At 59.8% G+C, this 19,932-nt stretch overlaps 1 protein-coding gene across 1 annotated transcript in view; it reads right to left on the bottom strand.

Annotated features, from left to right (window-relative positions):
- Positions 1 to 16,919, bottom strand: part of ANKRD55 (ankyrin repeat domain 55) — an 82,309-nt gene extending 65,390 nt beyond the window's left edge. The window contains exon 1 of the mRNA XM_054575369.1: positions 16,750 to 16,919. Within this exon, the coding sequence (XP_054431344.1) occupies positions 16,750 to 16,919 (170 nt within the window). The remainder of the gene's footprint in view (positions 1 to 16,749) is intronic.
- Between the last annotated feature and the right edge of the window lie 3,013 nt (positions 16,920 to 19,932).

Here is a 19,932-nt window from a genome sequence, read left to right on the forward strand (position 1 = left end):
CCAGGTGACCCGCTCGCCTCTCACGTTTGTTCCTCATTTCCTTCCAGCGACACGTTGTGACAAGTTCGCACTCACTGCCCCCCCATTAGCTCCCCATGCCTGTGCCCTGTGGGCTTTGTATTTAAGGCACAGGTGGCACCTACTTCTTATAAATACTGCCCAGAGTGCGCGCGTGGGTCAGTCCCCGTGGGTCAGTCCCCGCCGCGTCCCTGCGCAGGGTTTTGGCGGCGGCCGTGGAAGGTGATCCGAGGCGCAGGGCGCCGGAGCGGACGGGGGCACTGACAGGGCCGGCGCTCGCCGAGGAGACCGCCCAAGGTCGCCCAAGGTCGCCCACGGACGCAGGTGAGAGAGGTGGCCGCTCTGCCCCCAACGAGAGAGGAACAGGGTTTGGACGAACTTCCCTGTCATTCATGGCTCGCGGATTCACCTGTCCCTGCGGCAGGGCTGCGGCGCTCCATTCATTCGCACAGGAGCCTGCAGGGCCGCGAGCGCGAGCCGGCAGACAGGGCCCGCTCTCCTTTCCGTGCTTGGCGGCGGCTTCCGCGCAGGCCGCGTGGGGACCGCAGCTACCTGCCTGCTTAAACGGCTGGGAAACGGGCTGCAAATGGAAACTGCACTGTTTCGGGGCAAGCGGAGGAGAGACGCGCAAGGGCTGAAGGCCGCGGTGGGGGCGGCGAGCAGTGGGCTCAGGGATGGCCCCTGAGAAAGCTGTGTCCCTGTCCCTATCCTCAGAACCCGTGACCGTGGCCGGATGTGGGGTCTTTGCTATAGATCCTGAGTTGAAATCATCCTTGATTTTCTGAGTGGGCCCTGAATCCAATGACAAGTGTCCTTATAAGAGACACACGTGACCCGAGATGGCAGGGGCGCAGCCACAAGCCACGGTGCCCCTGGAGCCACTGGACACCGGACGAGGCAGGAACAACTGTCCCTTGGGCCTTGGGAGGGACCGAGTGCTGCCTGGGCCTCGACCCCGAGCCCCCGCCCCACAGGGCTGTGAGAGCGCGCGCCGCTGCGCGGTCGGCCCCCGGGTTCGCGCTGGCGTGTTGCAGCAGCTTCAAGAAACTGCTGTGGAGGAGGAACTCTCAGAATAAATGAAAAGTCTCCATAATCGTCCCATTTCTGGGTCCGTTAGCACCGTCACCAAAACCAAATTACAATGTAGGCAGTTTCACGTCTGGAACAGGGCTGTCGCGGACGCATTTGGAGGAAGGCAGTCGCGTGGGGCAGGGAGGGCCCAAGCTTCCGCGGTCTTGTTGGCGCTGTGACTTGAAGACGTCACTTTTGGAGCCTCGGTCTTCGTCTGTGGCACGGGCCGTGCTGCGCCTCCTGGGAGGGCTGCTGCCGGCCGGGGCAAGTTTTCTGTACGTACGGCCAAAACCAAGTGTAGCCCCCGGCAGTTTGCTGCGGAGTTCGGCGTGAACTCGCATGCCAGCTCCCTGCCAGTCACCGAAGACAAAGGGAAATGTGTGTTTCCTCAAACACCTGCAGCAGCTTTATCATCACTCCAACCTGGAAGCAGCCAAATGTTCATCAGCTGGTCAGCGAGTGGAGACACGGTTCTGGCCATGTTCTGTGATTTCAGAGAGAGGGGAAGGGTGAGGGAGAGGAGGGGAGAGAGATCCCAACCCAGGGATCGAACCCACAGACCAGGCACGGCCCTGACCAGGAACTGAACCCGTGACATGTCTGTGCGTGGGATGATGCTCCAACCAACCGAGCCACACCTGCCAGGGCCAACGCACGGATCGTAAGTGCACGGTGCTGAGTGGAAGAAGCCAGACACGAAGGCTGCGTCGCCCCATTTACCAGGCTTTCTGGCAACAAATACAGAGATAGAAATCACAGGGGCTCCTTCTAGGGAGGAGAACGGACTACAAAGGGGCCGGGGAGCACATGCAGAGCGACAGAAAAACACACCCGCGTGTCAAACGCACAGAACTGAACACCTCAAAAGGGTGAATACTGCCACATGCCAATTTAGCTCGACAAGCCTGAAAGAATAAGCCATATCCACTTCTCCACTGAATTCTAAGTTCTCAGAAGGTGTGGGCTGAACAACAGGTGTCCTGGCTCTCACGGCGCCCAGACAGCACCGCACACATGGTCAGCGGTCAGTAGGACGTGCTGGTTTGTAAGGTGCTGCATGTTAAGTGACCCAAAGGACAAATCCGACTTCTGGCAAAACGGTGAAGAGGCCGATAGAAGCCCTCTGGCACACAGCTCGGCCCCTCTCCTCCGCCCTCCCAGCCCGCACGACCCCGTTCCTAGTCCGCCCAGGCGCCCCGTTTCCGACATGACCCCAGGATTTCCTTTTTGGGCTCCCGACGCTACGCGCCTGTCGTGATGCGGTGCTGGCGGGTGTTCAGGCACTACCAGCCTTCGGCTGAATCTGGAGCAGGGACTGGGGGCCTCCAGCAATCGCGTGGCCCCTCAGTGAGCACTAAGGACGCCCCGGGGGCGGTCTCGCTGCTGGAGACGAGGGGGCGGCCAGAGCAGGCAGGCGGTTCCGGCCCGCAGAGCGCACCCCGGTTGGGAGGGCTCCCGAGGCCTCTGTCCGGGGCATCTCAGAGCCCTCGGGGCCCTGCGGGGTCACCGGGGCCCGGGAATGGCCCCAGGACGGCCGGGTTCTGTAAGCGCACACGGCCGGGCACACGGGGCTCTCCGGCCCCGCCGTGCTCTGCCCTCTGACGGGCGCTCGCCAGCCTCCTCGGCCAGGCACGTGCGAAGGGCGGGTGCCCCGCTGGCTCCGCTGGACACGCTCAGGCCGGCCCGGGCCTCTGGGGCCGCTGTCACTGCGGGTGTCCACACAGAATGGTGTTGGCCTTTAGTTTTAACAGCTCCCGTGGATCCTTTTGAAAGGTAAGAGGCGAAAGATTTATATGACCTGAAGAGAAACCAGAGTAAAAACTGCTTCTTCCTCCAAATTGCGTTTGTTTCATTTCTAGACTTCCATCTCCGCTGGAAACCCCGGGGATTAACATCCTCAGCGACCCAGCAGCTCCGGGGAAACACGGGAAACACTAAAAGTGAGACCTCACGCAGGCCCCGCCCGCAGGGCTTGGGGAGGTCCGTCCGGGTAGTGGGCTCGCCGAGCACCTCTGCAGGGGTTTTGAACAGGTCGGACTCCGGCCGCACCCCCTTCCCTTCGCCTTGCGGCCCGTGGGTTCTCGGGGCGGTCAAACGCCGTGCCGCGGTTCGCTCGAGGGGGCCGTCGTGGAGTCTGGCACCGGGGCCTCCTTCTCCGCCCCTCCCTGGCAGAGTCTGCAGCGCTTCAACGATTATTTCCTTTGCGTTAACTTTTCTGAGAGGAATCCTTGCGAGGAGCCCACTGGAGCTTGGCTCTCCCACGTTTCGCACGGTTAGGAAAAGAAGACACGAGGTTACTAAACAGGCCGACGGGAGGGAAGCGGGGCTGTTTGCCTGGAACTGCCGCGCGTGAGGCGGAGCCTCGCTGCCCAGCGCGCGTGGTCTGTTTGGTGACCGCAGACAGTGCTCTCACAGCCACCAAGGGGACGGGGAGGGCGAGGCGCTCCTGAGCCGGCGCCAGTCGCTGCCACCTGGGGAAAGAACAGTCGCCGAGGGACAGCCCTGGCCCACGGCCTGCACGGTTGCCGCGGGCCAAAGCGCCGCTGCCCCAATGCCGACCAGCACGCGCGGCGCCTCGGGGACTGTCTCCCAGTGCGGGCTCTGACTTGGTAGATCCGGTGGGACTCGGAGATTCTGGACTGCGAGTGAGGTCCCGGATGATGCTGGTTGTCAGTCCATCCTCCGCGGAGCAAGGCCCAGAATAGTTTTCAAATGCTAAGGCAAGTGTTTGGGTTGGCCAAAAAGTTTGTTTGGTTTTTTTCCATAAAATGGCTCTAGTAGCGCTTAGTTGTCTTCAACTTCATTTAAAATAATTTTGTTAGATTGTATGTGACAACTGCGAGATCAGTGTGCCTTTAAAAAAGTAAAATGTACCAAAATTGGTGAATTTTTGTGTAGCCATTGTAATACTGAAAATGGAAGAAAATATATTTTCAGCATATTATGCTTTATTATTTCAAGAAAGATAAATATGTAACTGAAACACAAAACATGGTGTGCAGTGTATGGAGAAGGTGCCGTGACTGATCAAACGTGTCCAAAGTGGTTTGCAAAATTTCACGCTGGAGATTTCTCGCTGGACGATGCTCCACAGTCGGGTGGACCAGCTGAAGCTGAGAGGGATCAAATTGAAACATTAATTGGGAACAGTCAACATTCTGCCACGTGGGAGAGAGGTGACACGCTCAAAATACCCAAATCAATAGTTATTGTGAAAATGACAAATGTGTCTTTCATTTTATGTAAAAACAAACAGACTTTTCGGCCGACCCAAAGCTCACTTGCGGGTGTTTACCCAGGGGCCGTCCACGGAGAGTACAAATCACTGTAGACTGAGCCCCGAGGCGCCCCTGGCAGCGCCTCTGCGCCTGAGGGGGTCAGGGGAGGGGCTGGTGAGCGCAGCAGCCGCTGCCGCCTCGGGCCCCTGAGGGGTGCACAAGCAGCACCACCGGCTTCCCCGCCGGAGGCGGGGGCCGTCGAAACCTGCTGCTGGCCCCAAAGCTGCGCCCCGTTCTGCCGGACCCCACGACCGATCAGTGCCCTGCTCCCTCGCCTCCCCAGGGAGCCCGCGGAGCACGGCTTCCGAGTTCCCGGAGCTCGCCGCTGCGACAGCTCTGGTCCCCGCCACGGGCACCCCCGAGTCTAAGTGGGACAGCCTCGGCGCGGACCCCGGGAGAGCAACGTCTCCCGAGGCCTGTCGGACGACGGCGACAGCCGTGCCTGAGTCGGGACAGGCGGGAGCAGAAGGCAGGCGGGCGCCGGAGAGCCCGGGGTGCCCCAGCCACAAGGCTTCGCACGTTCGTGTAAACAGTCGCAGCCGGTAGATACGCTGGAGGGTGGTGGCTGCCCCAGGGGGCCGGGAGGAAACGTCCCCTGTGTGCCTGGGCCGGTGACACACTTTGAACGTAAGGGACCTCACGAATCAGACCAGCCATCGGGGCACATGCCCTCAACTCTCCTCCCCTGCCCTCGGACTCTCCCGTCCCTCCCCCAGCCCCGCCTGCCCCCCTGCTGGGCACTGACGCGCCCCCCACCCCCGCCCAGGGCAGGAGTGCACGCCCATCGCGGGCCTGCGCCCTGGAGCCGGGGTCCAACCCAGCCCCGCAGCGACCCTGTCCAGCTGTGCCTTCTTGTCCTCATCTGCAAAGTCTGATTCTTTCAACCTTCCCCTCCCACGGGTTTTGCGTGAACTGAGTGGATTCCGTTACGTCAAGCTCTCGGAGCGACGCCGCTCACACGTAATTCCTACCCTCACTTACTCTTGTTGTTTCCATCCGTTATTCCATCTCTTGGGCAACTTCATCCTTTTCCTCCCTCAGGACCCCTTCCCCAGCCCCTGTGTGTGCTCACGTCTTTCAGTCCTGAAAAACAGGACAGAACAAAACAAACTACGACGTTCCTCCAAACGGGCCGCCCTGCCTTCACGGCCGCCAGTCTCCCCCGCACGGCCGCAGCTCCTGGCCGCTGTGCACCTGCCCTCACAGACGGACGCCGGCCCTGCTGGGACCGCGAGGTCCCACTTCGCCTGCGGCCACACTTAGGTTTTTAATGGCTGGGGAGCTGACCGGCAACGCCTGCTGTGAAACACACAGCCTTAAGCACGACTTCCCACAACTCTCGGGCTCTGCCGCCTAAGCACCCAGAATTATTTTGGGGGTGGTGGCGGGACCTTGGCCTTTAGCTTGGGCAGTGTGGTGCGGTGGAATGAAAGGGGAACTTGATGTCACAAAACTTGGGCTCAAGTTCCCCTTCTGCTCCACCCAGGGAGGTGCTCAGCGGTGCTTCCCTGGCTGAGAGGGACCGCCGGCCCGGCAGGCCACTCAGAACTGTGGCCTTTGGTCTCCATGCACTCGCACCGGCTCCGCAGGTTGGCTCTGGGCCCCAGAACCTGAACCAGGGCTGCCTGTCTCCAAGCCCAGGGGCTTTGAAAGGATTCGCGCTCTGAAGGAAGACTGAGGCCGGGGTGAGGGGCCCGCCAGCCAGCCAGGCCCGGCCCCTTAGACGGGGGAGCGGGACCAGCCCTGCCCTGCTCCTGCTGGACCCCATCCCGCCGTTTCCAGGGGTCATCGACCCGCCTCCTCCCCTCCAGCTCTGCCGCTGGTCTCTTATTTGTCGCAGGTGACTCTCAACCTCCAAATCCCTTCTGCCATGTGTCTTGAGAAAAATTCCCACCGTGCAGAGACTCGAAACCCACCTCAGAGCATAAAGCCGCCTGAACCGTCCGCATTTCACAGCGGGACCCGGAGAGCTGATAGCTAGACAGACGATCATCGGAGGGAACGATCGTCTTTTATCTGCAGGAATTAAAATGCAGCGGTTTTTGGACCGTTGCTCGGCGGGCTGCAGTGACGCTCCCGCGGCACAAACTTGCGCCGCGGGGTGACGGCCGCGGGGGTCGGGGCTCCCGCCGCGCGCCGTGCGAGGGGTGTGGTCGCGCGTGGCAGCGCCGGGAACAGTTTTGAAACGGTGTGTGACACCAGCAATCCCTGTTTTGATTTCACAATTCTTTGTAAGACACCAAAAGACATTTTAAATCCATTTTCTTTCCCACTGAAAACGATGTGGGAGCAAATAGGTTTATATGAAGTTTATGGAGCAGAAAATAGAAATTTTAGTCAAACCATCATGTATTTTATTTGGTCCACATAACAAACAACTAGTTTCATAGGCTGTGGGTCCCCGTAGTGACTGTCTCTCTGGCGCTGTGTTGGCACAGCCTGTATGTGTCTTAGTGAACCAATGCCTGGACCTTTCTTTGGCCGCATTTGTCTTACGTGCGAGAGGGCTGCTGTGGGAGCCACGCGTGCGGCCGTCCGCCAGCCTTCGGGGAAGGTTAGATTGGCGGGACATGTCACCTGTCTGCCGGATGGACGCTTCCAGGGCTTACATTCCGACGTTCCCCCTCCTTCCCTCGGGGGAAGAAATGCCACTGAAATTCAAACTGAGAAGCGGGAAAAATAAAAAGAGATCTCAGTTTGGAGCCTGAAATTTTTGGCATGACTAGGTTCGGGGACACAAAACGATAATTTTCAAGACCTAATTCTGAATTAATCTCTGAATCTCCAATCAGGTAACAGGTTAAAAGCTCTCCTGCATCCAGTGAAACAAACTGAAAGTCTGTCTGTATAGGAACAAAGTCGTCCTTTTATTACGATATTCTTTTGTTGTAATTCAAGATACAAAGAACATTTGATGAAGGCTTAAGCCGCTTGTCTGATAAACGGAGAGGTGGGAGAAACGACGTTCAGTACGGGTCACGAAGAGGACCTGGTGGGAATGGGGGCCGTGGGGGGTGGGGCGCCCCCGGCTCTGGCAACGCCCGGCTGCAGGCAGAGGGCCGCCTGCCCAGGGTCTGAACAGCTCTGTCTGCGGGGCAGACCCCTGCGTGTGGCGCGCTTGCTTGCCACGCGCCAGTAGGAATCCCAAAGAGAACCCTTGGTTTTCCTCTTGGTGAAAACCGAAGCAGCTGAGTTGGAGTGGGCACCGGAGCTCCCTCACTGACTGCAGATCAAGGAGGATGAATGTTTCGGATGCTCACCGGGCTCCTGGCCCAACGTTTGGTGCCAAGACCACCTGTAGGACCCCGACATCCTCACTCACGAGCCCCCAGTCTCAGGCCTACTGCGCCCCATCCCCACCATCAGAAAAGGTGTTCCCTCGTCCACAATCCTGGCTTCTAGGCAGGAGCGGCCACGTGTTGTCTCTGGCGCCCCCTGTCTGCCCGTTGTCTCCTGATGCCCCATTTTCCTTCCCTGGGGGCTCAGGACTCTCACGGGGTGACCACCCCAGACGGCAAGCGCACGCCAGCCCTGTGCCTGCTCAGCTACACCCACCCTCCCGGGCTGGGGCCTGTGGCGGCTGCCGGGGGGCGGAGGAGCTCCACCGAGACCCAGCCGGGGGTGCGGCGAGCGTCGTGTCCTCCCAGAGCAGCCGCACGGGCCAGAGGAGAGCGCCGGCCGGACATTCCGACCTTGTGAAGGACCAAGCCAAGGCCACGGAGGTGTGCGGCCCCGGCCAGCGCTGTCTCCGCCTCCCCGTTGCCCATTCCGCTGGTCTGTGGTCACAGCCACGTCCTGGGACGGCACCTCAGCCAAGTGCCCGCAGCTTTGAGAGCCGGGCACAGGGGGAGACAGGGATCAGCATGAGACTTGACGGCTCCACGTGGCCCTAAGGAGAGCCTCTGAAGGAGCCAACCCCGCGTCTTGTCTGTCCCCACCTGCCCCCTGCCCCTACTGTGTGTCGCTCGGGGCGCACGTGGGTGACGGCGCGAGCCCAGCCGCCCGGGGGATTTGTGCAGGCGGGTGCTGGGCCCGGCGTCAGAAACACTCTGAGCAGCAACTATGCACACGCACGACACCCGCTCAGCAGGCCCTGCGGGGGACAGGGCGTCGCCTGGGCAAGGTGACGGCCCAGCTGCACGACGGGGTGAGTGCCCTCGGCGACGCGCCAGCAGTAGGTGGAAGGGCGGGGAGGGTCCCAACCCTTTTCTTTTCCTGTGCGCCAGGACTTCTCTGGTGGTCTGGTAAAACGTAGGGACCTTTTACCAGGATAAATGCATAAAATACAAAGCGCGGAACTGCAAAGGAAACCAGTTACACAGCAATACAGTAAGCAGAGCGTGGAGGTGCTGCGCATAGCGCTGCACAAGCTGCCGTGTTAACACATGCCACGCGTGGCACAGCGGCATCCCTGGCGGCTACAGCCACGTGGGAGCCCGGCTGAGCATGTTTTGTGACAGCCACAAGGAACGTAAGACTTGGCGATCCCTGCGATTTCTGTTGGCGACAAAGTCACATTACACCTATTGCCACTGTGATCTGTGACCGAGGAAAATTCTGCATTCAGGGAGAGGTCAGTGAAGATACAGAAGAAACTGTCCCCTCTAAGTTTCCTGGGCCCCCGGTCCTGCCTGCGAACCCCGCGGGGCTCCGTGAAGGCGGGACAGTCGCCTGTGGTCTGGAAGCCCAGGCCATAGATGCTTTTTATCACATTTTAAAAACATTTTTTAGTTGTGGAAAAAGCACGACGTAACTTCGCCAGCTTTACGGGCGCAGTTCACAGTTGTGCAGCAGCTCTCCTGACCTTCCCCGCTTGCAGGCGGGGACCCTGGCCCATGGGACCCTGGCGCCCGCCCTCGCCTTCCCGTCCCGTGAGTCTGCCTGCTGTGGGCGCCTCACGCAGGTGGGTGGAGGCCGTGTTTGCCCTTTCGTGACGGGCCTGTTCCACTCAGCACAGTGTCCTCAGAGCGGACCCCTGCGGCGGCGCGGGGCGGGCGGGCGGGCGCGGGGCGGGGGAGGCCACTTCACACTCGGGCCGGGGAGCACGGGGTTGGGAGATGACGCAGGTATTTAACCCCCGCCCTCCGGCCCCAGTCCTCAGGCCCCCCAGGTCCCCTCTGCACTCCAGGGTTGGGGAGTGCCCTTCACCCACGTGGCAGCGGAAAAGTCTCTTTTTGAAATAATCGGGTCGTTAAAGACTTCACTCAAGTTGACACCCTGAGAACCACGGCGCGGAGGGAAGGGCGGTGGGTCCCGGGGCCGGGGCTGGAGGGAACCAGGGCGCGCGGCCTGGGCCGTGTCACCGACCCGCGCTCGCCCTCCGGGGGTGAAAACCGCGCACGGCCACGCGCTAGGTCTGTCATCGCCACGGAACCTTCGCGCTCTTGCACTGTGGTCCCGGCCACTGGGATGTTTGGAAGGCGGCGCAGCCCCGGCCTCCAACGTTCCTGCCCGGAAAGGCACCCGGAGACCCAGCGCTGAGCACAGCCAGCCGTGGACGTGGAGGGCCCGCAGTGTCTGCGGGCAGGGGGCTCCCGGCGCAGCGCGCCGCTCCTTGTGCGGGCGGGCAGGGGCCACGGACGGAGCTCCCACGGGGGATGACAAGTCATTTCCCTGCCAGATGAGAACCTTTGCCAGAAACCTCCCTCTCCGAATTAAACCAGGCTGCTAATTATTGACACCTATTCTACTTCACAGTCTGGTGCTCGGAGCTGTGGTTTTGCAATTGCTTTTTTAAAGAGAAACACTGGCGTTTTTGGAGTATAAGCAACATATGGTGTCAAGATGTGCTGTTAAATGTGAATTTCCCTCCTGAGTGGTGAGGCGGGGCCCTTTTTCACTGGCTTATCGGCCAGTTTGAGATCCTCTTTTGTGAAGTGCCTGCTAAGGATCCTTTTTTAAAATTGTGTTGTCTTTTTCTTAACAATTAATAGAATTAAAAATATATATCCTAGATATGAAAGCTTTGTTAGGGTGCGCACGCGTGTGGAACATATGCATGTGAGTGAATGTTGCATGTGTGCGTGTGTGTGCGTGTGTGCAAGTCTCAGGATTGCTTGGCCGTTCTCTTACAGTGACATTTGTTAAATTAACTTTCTTATTTAAATTGAATTCACTTTATCAGCATTTCCTTGCGCCCTGTTTTAGAGACTGCGGCCTACCCCGAGGTCCTGCAGATATTTCCTGTGTTTCCTCTGGAAGTTTTACTGTTTCGCTTTTCACCTTCAGGCATATGACCCGCCATGAGCTGGCTTCTGTGTGCGGGGTGAGGCAAAGGCCAAGGTCCTTGTTTTCCTTCTGAGTCAGCACCGCTTATTGGGAAGACCTTGCTTCTTCCACGGAATTGCTTGGGTGTCTTTTTCGTAAGTCAAGTGACCGACCCCTGGGGTGCGGACCCGTTTCTAAACTCTACGCCTTCCCACAGGCCCGGCCTCGTCTTGCACCCACACTGTTTTACCTGCCGTAGCTTTGGTGTCTGGTGTCTTTTTCTTATTCACGATTGCCTTAGTTATTCTAGTCTTTGATATTTGCATGTAAGTTTTACAAAGACCTTGTCAATTTCCACCAATAAAAAACCCTGTTGGGGTTTTTACTGGGACGTACGGGGATCGCCTCCACGCACAGACGGATTGCGGGGGACGAGACAGCGACGACGCTGCGGGTCTGGGTCCGATGTTCAGGGCGCGTTCCTTTGCTGGCGTCGAGCTTCCTTTACTCCCCTCCGCGCCGTTTGGTTGTTCTCCGTGGGGAGGTCGGGTACATCTCCGTTTGATCTATTCTACGCAGTTGGTGTTCGGGGGGATTCTAAAATTTTGCTATGTAATTGTTTGATTCTTTTTCAAAAGAGAGTTCCTTCCTTGCGGGAACTCTCCAAGTTTTCTTCTGTTTGCCTGCCGTTTCCTAGAGCTTCTTGACTCCTGCTAATGTCCGTATCCGAATCACCTGTGCATTTGTTCCCAGTAAATTTTTTCACTTGGATGGTGGTAATGGGGTCCTTTCTATTTTTATTATATTCTTGCATGCCTTGTAATTTTTGGTTAAATGCCAGAGGTCGGGACTTTGGGTGATGTTCTCTTCTTCCAAGGTTACATTCTCTTCTGACGGGCAGAGCATCGAGAGCTTGTGAAAACGACTTTACGCTTGTTTGGGCAGCTCCTCTATCCCGGTTTTCCCTAGTCCTGTGGATCGGCCCTCACCCCGAGCGTGGTCGTGACTCTCCAGGCGCGAGGGACCCGTCTGAAGTTCCCGTTCAAACCCGGGAGAGCTACCGAGCTGCCTCCCCCTTCGTAGGAATGGAATTAGGCTGCACCTCCCTCACGCCGCTGGGATCTCTGGTCATGCTCAGCTGCCCGCTGACTTCTGCTTTTTTTTCTTTTTCCTGTGCATACTCAGCGCAGGAGTCAGCTTAGGGGATGCATATGCAGATCTTTGGTCTCTTCTCTGCTGTTCTCCCTTCTCCAGACCTTGGCTACCTAAGTAGCAAACTCCAAACGGCTCCACACTCTGACCTCTGCCCCTTCAGCCCGGTGAGGCTGCCATTTTGCAAATCCGCATCCTGCCGTGAACGGCTTCAGAAAAATATCCAGGGTGCACGTGGAACGCATGCTGTGGGCTCTCCTTCCAGTCCTGCCTGTGTTTGTTGTCTCCAATGCCTGCAGACAATTGCTTTGTGTATCTTGTCCAATATTTACAGTTGTTTTTGAAGTCAGGGTTACTATAATCTGACCTATTCTATCATGGCTGCATAGTGCAGAAATGTTTTTGTGGGAAAATAAAACAAAACTTGCCCTAAATCCCTTCTCAGGTGGCACCAGCTCATCCAAGCTCTGAGGTGGGTGTGGGGCGGAGGGGATTAAGGGGGGATCCGTGATTATTCGCTCCGCAGGAACCGTGTGGGCAGATGGAGTGGAGGCGATGTGTAACATTTCAAAATATTATGAAAATTATACTTAAGGAATTACCTCTGATAATTTAATGAATTAAACTCATACTGTTTCATATTCATTTCAAAGGAAAAAAAAGACGAAACCACACGTGGCTCCAGGACTTTCTGGGGCGTCATGATGTTCATGGGACAGATCCATAGTGGTCAACACTGGCCGGAAGGAAAAGCGTATGTAACCCTAACTGTCCTAGAACTTGGAGATCAAAGTACTTTAAAACAATTCTTAAGAATTCAGAGGCAAGGCAGGCGAGTTTGTGTAAGAATGTGGGGGATGAGACAGAGAAGGAAAACGAAGGAACGTCGAGGCGGGGCCCTCGGGCCCGGGGAGCACCGCTCCGGGGAGCAGCAGTGGCCGCAGGGGCCCCCCCGGGTCAGCCCGCCGTCTCCGTGTCCCCTCGCCTTCTATTCGGTGGCCCGCAGAGGCTCCCAGGGTCCCGGTGGCGCTCAGGGTCCTCACTGCTGTGCGCCTGTCCTTGGCCAGGGACCTGGCCTGGGCGAGAGGCTTGGGGGAGCTGCAGCGCCGCGGCCGGACGGTGACCCGCCCCGGGTTACCAGGTGGAGCCGCTAAGAAGGCTTCGACTGTAACAGGAGATCAAGCGCTAAGGGCTCGAGCAAGAAGAAGACTCACTGGCTTGTGTGTCAGGGAGCCTAAGGCACAGCCTCTTCAGGGCTGGGTTCGTCCCTGGCTTGATGACGTCATGAAGCACCAGGTTCTGTTTCCATCTCTCTGCCGCCTTCGACACAGTACTGTTGTCTTTAGCTGCTTTTCTTGGTTCCCTGAGTCACACCTGGACACAACATCTGATGGAAGCAAAGGAAATTTCTCTTCCCATGTGTATCTTTTTATTAGCGGCTAACCCTTCCCCAGCAGCCCCCCAGCAGACCTTGCCTTGAGAATTATTGAACACGGCTTGGTCACCTGGTCCTGCCCCGCCAGCCCCCAGCAAGCAGGGCGTGGCCCTGGGCTCGGCCTCTCAGGCTGGAACACCAGTCGGAGCCCCCGGCAGGGTCAGACATCTGGACAAAAGGGACCTCTGCCCATGGAGGCGGGGCGGGTACGGGGGAGGGGGGGTACAACCGCCGGCGTCGGCTGCACTTAAACTCGCTAGGCCTCCTTTGCTTTCCCTGCAAAGTGGGGGAGTCGTTGCATCTGGTTTATGGGGTTTCTGTAAGGATTAAATGCAGTAATTCACGGATTATTCCTCCAAAATTCCTCCAAGAAATGTTTTAAAATCTCTGTGCCTCTCCTGAGCGCACTGATGGACAGCGCGTCCCACAACCAAACGCGCAGAGCGGCCTCCCTCCGCCAGCGACTCCGCCGCCTGTGGTTTGCCTCAGCGCCCTGGCGGCAGTCGGTGTTTTACACGCGTGTCCTCCAACCCGGACAACAAAAGCGCACTCACGCGCGGTCCTCGTCCGTCCCTCATTCATCCACCCAGCAGTCAACACACATTTTGTTTCTGGGATCTCATTTTATAGACAATAAAACAGGTTTGGAGAATAAGACGTTTGAAGTGACCCAGCTGGTAAGCGGCCCCGTGGGACGTGGGCTGGGTCCGTCCGCCGGCACGGGCTGCGACCCTCTGTGACCTGCTGTCCTGACAGCTTGCTTAGTGTGCGGTGCCCCAGGCTCAGCCTAGTGAAAGGGGTGCCGCGAGCCGCTGCAGCAGCGTGTGCACTCGCAGCCCAAGGCCGGGGAGAGAGCGGCCGCCCGCGGCCACCCAGGCCATCACAGCCCGGGGACCGGGGCTGCCCTGTGTGGCGCCAGCAGGTGGCAGGCTGGGATCAGCCAGGCCGGCCGCCTCCAGGGAGCCGTGCTGAGGGCGAGAGCGGCCTTCTGGGCTGAGGGCGGCGGAAGCCAGGCTGGCCCTTCGGGCTTCTGTGCAGGAAGGAGGGAGACGAAACTGCGGGCGGGCCAGCCTGCCCACCGCTGCCAGCGCGCTCGTGCTGTCTGTGCGCATTCGTCCCAAGTCAAGCGCGAAGCTCGGTGCCGTCTCCCGGTGTCGTCCACTCTCCTGGTTCCGTCCCACGCTCGCTGGACCTGCCCGCAGCCCAGGGTGCGTGTTCTCCTCTCTGGGTGTGCGGCGCCCGGCGGGCCTGCTGCGTGGCGGGGGTGCCCGGGGGCCGGCTCGGCACCAGACTCCCTGGGCGGGAGCCCCACCGTGGCCGTCCCTCCCGGGCAGGCTCTCGGTCAGCCGTCTGCTCTCTGAGCCTCAGTGTCCGCCTCAGGAACAGGGTGGGGGTGGCAATCCCACACCGGCATGCCGCGCGGCGAGCACGAGGGCTGTAGGGAAAGGGCTCGCCGCAGTGCGTTCAGAGGCAGCTGTGATTGTTAGGGGTGGAGCTGATGTTGCAAAATGTGTGGGGGAGGACGCTTTGCGGAGAGGATCGGACCACGAGGCGACCGGGGCAGGGCTCCGGCAGACCCCGCAGGGCCACGTCCGCTCTGGTTGGCTCTCGCTGCGCACGGCGTCGCCGCCCCGCACGGGAGTCACGGAGGGTCTGCTGCCTGTCCTGGCCCCGGTCCCACCTTCTGCGGCCCGATTCCGAAGGCCTTCTTCGTCACTGCGCTCCGCCCTGCCTGTCGCCCGGCTGCCGGGCCCGGCCACTGTGCCGGGAAGCAGGAGTGCAGCGGCCGCCGGTCCCCGCTGGAGCCCAGCGTGCCTGGCACACGACCTCCGCGCCGCCTGGGGCTCTCCTGCACCCCCTCCTCCCGGCCCCAACCGCACCTCCTCCGGGGCCCCCCCCAGACACCTCCTCAGCTTGGCCTCAGGACAGCACCCCAAGTCTCTCTGCCCGGCTCCGCTCGCCCCCGCACGGTGCAGACCCCGGGCTGCGCGCGGCTCCCTCTTCCCTCCCCGCTGCTCCTGCGGCTGCGGCACAGCTTCGGCCCTCGCCTGCTCGCGGGAGGCCCGGCCCGTCTCTTCCGCGCCGGCGTGGGCCCCTGGCTCTAGTCTAAGCGTCCACGTGCCTCTTGGGCACCTCGGCCACACATCAAATGCGCTGTGGGCAGGCCCAATGCCAGCACCTTCCTTTTTCTCCCCCTGCGCCCCACCGTCTGCCCGCCGGGCTGCCACGGCGCGTCGCTCACGGTGTGCTCTCTCCTTGGCAGTGGCAGCCACTGTAACAGAGTCACAGAGCCCTGGGGTGTTCGAGTGCGATGGGGCTGGAGTCGATCTGTATTTGCATGTTGGCTTAGCCCCTCGAGTGGCCTCTGGGAAGTTACTTAACGTCTCTGTGCCTCAGTTCCACATCCAACAGACAGAAGAGTGCCCTGCAAGAGTGCCATCCGCGTCACCGAGAGGCTGTGTGTAGCTGTATTACAGAGAGCTAGCACTTGTGAAAGGCTCAGCGGGTGCTATTTACCTCCAAGGGCTCCACCCCCGGATTTGCCAGACGGTGACACCGAGGACAGGAGAGACGACTGGATTAAGCGCTAGTGAGAGAACTGGGACTGGAACCGGCCTGATGACTTCAAGGCCCGTGGGCCTCAAGGGAGTCGTGATTGAAAACAGCCAGGAAGCTGTCTTGGGAGAAGCTTATTTTTAGATCATTACTTGGGGAAGGGACCATGTTTCTTGAGCTTGCTGTCAAGCCCTTATTATTTATGCCAAGTGGGACTAAGAAAAGCTGGTTAAATGGAAGGCTTTTAAATAGCCCAAATGCCATTAAGCCTCAGCTCACCCTGCCCCACAGCGACTGTTCTCAGCGTGCGAGAGGCCCTGCGTTCACCGTGGAAACAGAGCACGCGACGCAGCAGAGTCCTGCTTGGCCTCGACCCGGCAAAATGGCATAAATAACGGCGTCGCAAAAGAAACCTTGAAGGGAATTTTGAAAGACAGAGATGGGACGAGGGCGTGGCAGTGGCTAAAGTGAGGCAAGTGGAGCCCTGTGTCTCCTGCTGTCGATGTCTGAAGGTGGCCCTGTGCTGGGGGAAGTCACTCCCCGCTCCCCGAGGCCGCTCTGCACAGTTACGGATCTTGTTAACAGGAAATAACTTCAGCATTGCCGTTAATTTGTTTTGACGTGTCTCAAGAAAGCCCCTTTTCCCTTTTGAACAGCGCCTGCTGCCTTCTGTCAGGCCGAGCCCCCGCGGAGGGGCATGGGCCGTCGGCGAGCCTTCTCAGGAGCAAGGGGAGCCCGCGCGTCTGCAGAGGCCGCAGCGAAGGCTTCTGTTTGAAGCCCGCACTTGCAGTGAACGCCTGGGTGTATTTGCATTTATTTTTTAAGTCTTTCCAGGCATTTGAGAAAGTTGCCATGGGTGACAGCTTCTTTGAGCTCCACGCTGTCACCCAGACCCGACCCGCAGAGGGCAGCACCCGGGCTGTTCCCCCGGGAGGTGCGACGCAGGCAGGCAGCGCTGGAGGCTTCTACAGCCCGCAGGGCGGGGCTGCAATGCGAGCTGCATGTTTTTGCAGGGTAACTCCTCACTCCTACCTGAAGTCGACGTCCCTGCCAGTGTGGCCGTCCAACGAAGACCTGCTGCTCCGCGACGCGGGCTCAGACGACGCCAGCTCCCGGGGCCGAGGCGGGCGACGCGACTCCCGCTCGCCCCCCACTGCCAGAGCGCGTCGTTTGTTGAAGTGCGAGCGAGTCCTGGGGTACATTTTGGCATAGGTATTAGTATTTATCTATACACGTGGGAAACAAATGCAAAGCTATTTCAAAGGCAGGATGGGCCAGCCTTGTAAGTAGGTCAAGTTCATCATGAGTTCAAAGGTGCAGGGTCAGGGTTCTCGAGAACTGAACCTGGGGCTGCCAGAGTCTTACGCCAAACTCAGCACCACTGAGATGTATTGACTGATTCCTGACTGGGAGTCCCAGCATCTAAGTACCACCCCCTGAAGAGCAGACCCCTAATCAGGACACTTTGGACGGTAGCTCGCTGCTGCTCAGTTGCTGGACGGGCATTGGCTTGACGCGTCCGCGCCGCCGCGCACGGCCGTGCACAGGACCGTGAGTCCCCGCGCTCCCGGCCGGACGCGCGGCCCGCCGGCGTGGGCCCGCTGCCCTGCTCAGGGATGGGCTTGTGCGGGATCAGCGGGCGCACCTGGCTCCCCCGCATCTCCAGAGCCATGGGCTTCAGACGGTCCTTGTCAAACACTCGCTCACAGGGTCACAGCCTCCTGACGGCCGGTCCCAACCTTCCCCTCTCCCTGTCACTCCTTCTCTGCGCCCGAGTCCTCGCCCTAAAACCAGGTCTGACCCGCTCACTCTCCACACACACCCCGCGAGGGCCCCGCCTCCTCGCTGACCGCGCGGCCCCAGCATGTGCCCATCAACGGCGGCCGTTGTGTTGTGGACGGCAGGATGGTCGGATACAATACGGGGCGTCCAGTTGCATTTGCGTTTTGGATAAATAACGAGCGATGTCTGTTACCCGTGTGCCCCATTCAGTGTGTGGAACGCACACTGGTTCTCAGTTGTTTGTCTGAATTTCAAAGGTAACTGAGCGTCCTGGTTTCTGTTTTCTAATTCTGCCATTCCCCTGTTCACGCGTCTGTCCCTCAGCCGCCAGGGAGCTCCTCGCCGGCACCTGCGTCCCGGTGAGCGGCCAGGCTCCAGGCCCAGCCGCAAGCTCTCCCTGGAAACATGATGCTTGAACGGATGCAGAAGGGAAAGCAAGTGATCAAAAGAGGAATGACAGTCACTGCTTGTCTCTGTCCGCTCAAGAGAACTAAGCCCTCTGGGCGACCGCCGGCACAGGTGGCAGCGCTCCCTGCCCAGCAGCATCCTGGAAGCAGATTTTCATCCAGCGCGAGGGAGGACAAAACAGAGGCAGAGCATACGAGCACCTGCCGGTGTCGTGTGTAACGTAGAAACAGCAGCGACAATGGAATAATGTCACTTGCTGTGGACCCCAGGAACACATGCTAGGGACGTCCCCGGTGAAGCCTCACAGGTCCTTGCAGGCGGGCGCTCACTGCCAGGGCAGGACTGTGTTGCTCCTCAGCTCTGTGCCACGGCATCTCTGGTCCCACCCACGAGTTCGCTTCCCTTCCAGAGACCCCCGGGGCGGGGGAGCGGCTCCGGAGAGGGCCGCTGAGAGCCCTGCCTTGTAATGGAAAATGAGGCCCAGGGTTGCCAGGCCTCCGTGAGGGTTTGGACTCAGGCTCCCTCCTCCTCCGGGGAGGTCTCCTTTCCGGTAAGGGGGTCTCAGACCTTGGTCTCAGTCCTGTGGCCTGAGTGCGTTTTAAGAGCTTCCGGCTCCAGGGCACAGAGAGGTGCTGAAGGAGGAGGGGGCACGAGCCTGCAGGATGGGCTTCCATGTGGGAGGCACCAGGCGGCCCTGCCCCTCCTGCCCCCGAGCCCGCGTGGCAGGCACGGGAAAGGCCAGCCGCTTGGGCGATGGCCCTTGAGTCGGCAGTATCGGGAAACGAACGGACCCGCCTGGCTCGAAATGCTTTGTTCCTCCTGAAATTCCTAGTTCAGGCAGATTGGTTGCTATGGAGACCCGAGCTTCCTTCACCCTGGATGGTCAAGAGGGGACATGCTGACAAATGGCGGGAGAGGGCCTGGGGTCCGAGCTCCTAGTCTCTGCTTGACCACGCCTTCCTGCGAGCCCGCCCGTGGCCCGCGCCTGCCCACACAGCCCTGCCCCAGCGAGGCAGGCCGGAGACGCACCTCGCTCGGGCTCGCGGGCATGTGGCGGGCAAGGCGTCCTCCGCTCTCCTTTCTGCCGAAGAGGCGGAGCGAGTCCACCGCCTGACCTGATGACTCTGTGGGAACACGCTCCCGGGAGCCGCACCCAGGAGCAGGGCGGCCTCGCTCTGCCTAAGCACTTGCTGCGTCTCAGAGACGGGGCCGGGCGGCCAGCCCAGGCAGACGCAGGTAAACTCAGGAGGGCCGAGGGCACCAGCAGGAGCCCCGCGACTTCCCCTCCAGGCTGAGCCCGGAGTTAAAAGGATAAGGTTTATTTCCCAAGCCTGTGTTTCTCCTGGCGTAGTCCCAGCCTCAGGGATCCGGATGCGGAATTGCTGGAGGCAGCTGACGAGCAATGTAATCAGCGGAGGCGAAAACAAATCAGTCCACAAAGACACTCCCTGCACCAGGATTCTGTCGTCACCTCAGCCGGGTGCCCAACAAGATGCACAGCGCGAACGAGGAAAGCGCTCTACATCCGCAGCGAGCGGGGAGCGGCGGGAGGAGGTTACTAGGCAGCTGCCTGCAGCCAGCACAATGCCGGACACGCTCACGTGGCCCCGGGGGAGTTTTTGGTTCTGTTGAAGTCCTGTGCCCCTCGGTGTCCCTGCCATCGCTCTGAGAGGAAAGCAGTGGCAGTCGCTGGCGGGACAGAGGCGGGGGTGAGCTGGGAGAAGCAGGATATACCCAGAGTGAGAGCCCTGGGTTCGGCCACACGTGGGCCTGAAGTGCAGCTGCCCCCGGGAACGGAGCTGTGGGGTCTGTCCGTGGGCCTGAGGGCCGTTCGGAAAGAGGGCGTGTGCAAGACGTCGCCAGCAAAGCAGGGCCTGGAGCAGGTGTAAAGCCCACTCTGGCACGGCCCTTGTCTGCGCACGCACGCTTTGGTGGGAGGCTCAGAGCGCTGGAACCAGGAGGCCACGGAAACCCTCGCTTTCTGACGGCAACCTCAGTGGCTGGGCCAAGCTTCTTGGCCTGCCT

This window comes from Pteronotus mesoamericanus, unplaced genomic scaffold, assembly GCF_021234165.1.
Source record: "Pteronotus mesoamericanus isolate MK-2021 breed Mesoamerican mustached bat unplaced genomic scaffold, CSHL_Meso_final contig_29, whole genome shotgun sequence".
Classification (NCBI taxonomy): Eukaryota; Metazoa; Chordata; class Mammalia; order Chiroptera; family Mormoopidae; genus Pteronotus; species Pteronotus mesoamericanus.